Source organism: Stylophora pistillata, chromosome 11, assembly GCF_964205215.1.
Source record: "Stylophora pistillata chromosome 11, jaStyPist1.2, whole genome shotgun sequence".
Lineage (NCBI taxonomy): Eukaryota > Metazoa > Cnidaria > Anthozoa > Scleractinia > Pocilloporidae > Stylophora > Stylophora pistillata.
Window position 1 is genome coordinate 16820644 of NC_142529.1, and position 4515 is coordinate 16825158.

General features: G+C 38.3%; 1 protein-coding gene across 1 annotated transcript; it reads left to right on the forward strand.

The window, feature by feature from the left end:
- The first annotated feature begins 220 nt into the window (after positions 1 to 220).
- LOC148720333 (melanocyte-stimulating hormone receptor-like) lies at positions 221 to 2656 on the forward strand. The gene has a single exon (XM_088739228.1). The coding sequence runs from the start codon at positions 224 to 226 to the stop codon at positions 1169 to 1171; it is 948 nt and encodes a 315-aa protein (XP_088595354.1). The 5' UTR covers positions 221 to 223; the 3' UTR covers positions 1172 to 2656.
- Positions 2657 to 4515: the final 1859 nt, after the last annotated feature.

Consider the following 4515-nt stretch of genomic DNA (forward strand, 5'->3'; position numbering starts at 1 on the left):
GTGATGTAGCCGATACCTTTGTGTTTGCCAACAAAATTAACTTTTAAGACTAATATTTGAACTTAAATTTCACTTTACTAATCGAGATAATATGCTAATTGCGGCCCACATATAATTGGCGAGTGGTTAGGCTGCAGTCACTACTCGGAATAATCAACTAGAATTTGATAGGACATCTCCGGAGATAGATAATCTGCAAGAAAAGGGAAACGAATATAGAATAATGTCGACTACACATTTCATAAGAAGTCGATCACATGCGAAAACATTGGAACTGATATGTTCTCCCTCAAGTCCTTTGGTTGGTTGGCCTCAAACAAATATATTTTCTTTCGTAGCAGTTAACATATTCCTCTCCATCACAGCATTTCTTGGAAATTCTCTCATCCTTGTTGCTCTTTACAAGGAATCTTCCCTTCATCGACCGTCCAAACTCTTGTATCGTTGTTTGGCTACAACTGATCTCTTGGTTGGTCTTTTTTGCCAGCCCCTCACAGCTACTTATTGGATGTCCGTAGTTCGCGAACACCGGAGTCTTTGTCTATACTTAGGCTATGCAAACTACATGACCTATGCACTATGTGCAGTGTCTCTGTTGACGATGACGGCCATAAGCGTGGACAGACTTCTCGCCTTGTTGTTGGGTCTGAGATACAGACAAATTGTAACTTTGAAGCGCACCTACAGAATTGTAGCTGCCTTTTGGGTTTTTTCTCTCGTCGGGGCTTTCCTAAATACCATAATTGATCATCGTATAATGTCTTTCTGCGCCGTCCTATTTATACCACTTTGCATGATTATTTCACTGGGCTCATACACAAAGATTTTTTGCACTCTCAGGTATCATCAGACTCAAGTACACGATCATGTTCATCAACAGCCGAGCCAACCAATTGCACTAAACATGGCTCGATACAGAAAGGCAGTGAACAGCGCACTGTGGGTGCAGTTAGCATTAATTGTTTGTTATGCACCATTCTTTACGGTGGCAATGGCAATCGCTCATAGTACATCGTCTTCATCACACTTGGTCGTCATATTGCAAATAACGACTGTATTAGTTTACTTTAACTCGACGTTAAATCCGTTTCTTTACTGCTGGAAGATTAGTGAAGTAAGACAATCAGTAAAGCAGACAATCAGACAAGCAGTTTGCTTTTCATGGACTTAGATCGCTTCTAGGCTACGCTCGAATGATTATTTTCAAAGCTGAGCCATACAGTCCGGATTATTTCCAGCACTAAAGAACGTTTGTCCGATATGTTATTGGATAGGAAAAAACAAGAAACGTAAGTTTGATGGATGAATATAGTCTATAACACTTACAAATTTTAGAGATGTAAAATACTAATAGCGAACAATGTGTAGATGAGCGTAGAATAGAATAGAATAAAACGGACCATTACCAGTTCTTATAATCAGAGTTTTTTTCTTATTAGATCGTTTTATTTTCCCAAATTTCAAATAACGACTTATTTTCGCTCAACTATAAGTGTATTTCTACCTTAGGGAGTTTCAAATAAGTTGTAAAATAATTATTCTAACGCAGATGTCTGTGCGTTTGACTGTTGATGCTAATTTATCAGTCTGGGGATGCGAATTAGACGGTTTGAAAAATGCTACACAACTTTTTCCATTCCAAATTTAATTCAAAGCTTTTGAAATACGTTGACACCTGTAACCAAAACAAAATAAATTTCGAAATAGTTTAATGCATTTTGAGATGTCTTAGTCCCAATCTATTTTTCTTAGACCAAGTAAAGTCGCCATCTTAAACCTTTTATTTCCAGGAACTTTCCATGGCTTACAATGACTCAGGTCTTAACCTCATAAAGACAATATGGACACTTGAGTGGCACACTATCAACGAAAAGTCATTAAGGTAGAGCGGGATAATTTTCGCCCTTTAAAATAACAACACTACAGATGCCTCACTATTTTCATCTGCTCGCTATTTCTTACCTGAGGCACCTAACAACTCAAAGGGAAAAATCACTTTTTCACACAACAGATAACTTAGCAGTTTAAGTAATAGAGATATTTAAGTAACATAAAATTCCGCAAAAATGAAAATGGAGTTGATCTGAAAGGAAACTCTGTAACAACCACTTAAGATCAGTTTTATTTCACGTCCTTTAGTAACTGAAACCCAGTCAGTTAACATATGCAAGTAACAAAACATCTTCAAATATTAATAAGCATTATGTTTAAAGGGAAAAACAATATTGCACGAAAAATGTTGTCGACTGTTGAAAATATTTAACGTATCCAGTTTTATATTTAATGTATCTGGTGTATGTTTAAGCTGTCTCCAAGTTTTATTGATTCTATGCCTACCACTTCCGAGCGATTAGCTGTTCCTAATTCTCGCTTCTTTTTAGAAAGCTTTATTGAAATTCATAATTAACCACGATGCAGAGAAAGATATTTTCCTCTAAATGATAGGCCCAAAGGAATGACAGTTAGCTGAATGTATTCCTTCTTTGTCTCTCAAAAGGCTGACAAAAGAGAGTTTCCTTATCATTTCGTCATAAAAAAATATAGCCGGCCGATTTCTTCCTGTTTGCTAAGGGAATTAAATGTCAGTGATAATTTGAATAAACAGTTACAAAGAAAAGGAAAAATATAGAATTATGTCGACAACGAATTTCACTAGGGGTGAAACACAGACCAGTACAATTGTAGAACTGCTATGCTGCCCCTTTTCGGCGGGCTTCAACAGCTTGGATCGGTAATTCCTTTCGCAGCGGTCAATATTGAAGGTAATGTATCCACGAGTTTTTCAGTTTCTTTTGATCTCCCTATTGAGGGATGACCAACAGCCAGGGGATTAGAGAGGTTACTATGTTGATAGTTTCCTTTCAAACTTAAGGTCAAAGAGAAGGGTCTCCTCTGATCGCTCTGGTATGGAAAATATATTTGGTGAAGTTTCCATATTTTGTTTGTGAACTGACTAAATACATATTGCAACTTGTTGCAAGAGCGAATTCCGTTAGCTTCATTATTGCAGCGTGATCGACCTAGACCACCCATCGCTGTGCAGACGGGTTGTCTAGCCAAAAACCAGTTTTGGCTTGTGGCGACGCAAAAAAAAAAGAGAATTGGAGAACAACAAAACGATGTTTGAAACGTGTGTCCTAAACCAATATCATAGGCAAAAATAAAAGAGGATTTTTTTTCAAAGGGAAGTCGAGAAGATCGCTCTCAGCGAAAGCGGCACTTAAAAACTATTCACAGAAGTGGTGGAGGTGGCTGTGTCGCTGGCCACCGATAATAACGCTGAGAGAATATTCGTTTAAATATATACTAAAACATTTATTCCTGCAACGATTAAAATATTACCTGGCGTAAATCCCGCGCGAAAATGCACGGAGGTAAATAGTTAGTAGGTAAACTCCCGCGGGCGGCTGGTATGTCGGCTGATAATGTCGGCGGCTGAGAGAGTGTCCGAAAAATGAACATTTGGCCGAGAGGCGAAGGTTTGAGGGAAAATATGAAATTTTGAGGACAATCTCTCAGTCAAGGACATTATCAGCCGACATACCAGCAAGCCAGAACGGGGTTTATTTATTTTGTAACCCTCCCATTAATTTTCACATCGCAATTAAACTGCGCGTCAACACAGTAAGATAGGCAGTGAGGATCTGCTAGCGAATGCGCGTGATTGACGCAAGCAAGCAAAAAAAAAATATATATATATATTTTAGTTTCCTTCCATGTAAATAGCAGAACGGAAAAGTTGAAAATCTTATGTTGACTATGTTTCCTTTTTCACGGAAAAAAATCGGATGACAAATATTGCGGACGTGCACGGGGGTTATCGTGTGATAACTGTCCTGTGATCTTGCACCACGCGATCCACTATTTTAGTACATATTTAGTAAAATCTACACTATAGTGAAGCAATCTAGGCAATGTCAGGGATTCCAATTAGCTGCTATTAGTGAGAAATTGATTCCTCCCACAGATAATATTAAATGCAAAACATGGAGATACAATAAGCGTGGCTAGAAGCGTGGCCAGGCTTCTCCCCTTGTTGTTGGGGCTGAGAAACAGACAAATTGTGACTTTAAAGAGGACACACATCGATGTAGCTCTAGTGTTGGTTCTATCCAGTCACTACTTAATGCTATATTTTAGATTACCGTGTCACTACTTAATGCTATATTTTAGATTACCGTGTAACTCTTTGGTGTAGGTATACCATCTTGTCTAGTTACTTCTATTGCCTCGTACACAAGGATTTTTCGCGCTCACAGTCGTCATCAGCCTCAAGTACAAGACCATGTTCAACAACAGCTCAGCTAAACAAATGCTCTAAACATGGCGCAATACAGAAAGGTAAGTGGACAGTACGCTGTGGGTGCATTAAGCATTAGTTGTAAACCATATTGAGAAAGTGAGGTTAATGCGATCGTGGCCTTGCAGGTGCTGCGAAGAAAAAACAACTATCTCGTCCTTGCAGTTACAAATAATAATGAGAAAAAATGCAACAAATGTTTATTAAGTAACGAA

Coding starts and splice junctions, on each gene's coding strand:
- LOC148720333 (XM_088739228.1), top strand. CDS start 224: ATGTCGACTACACATTTCATAAGAAGTCGATCACATGCGAAAACATTG.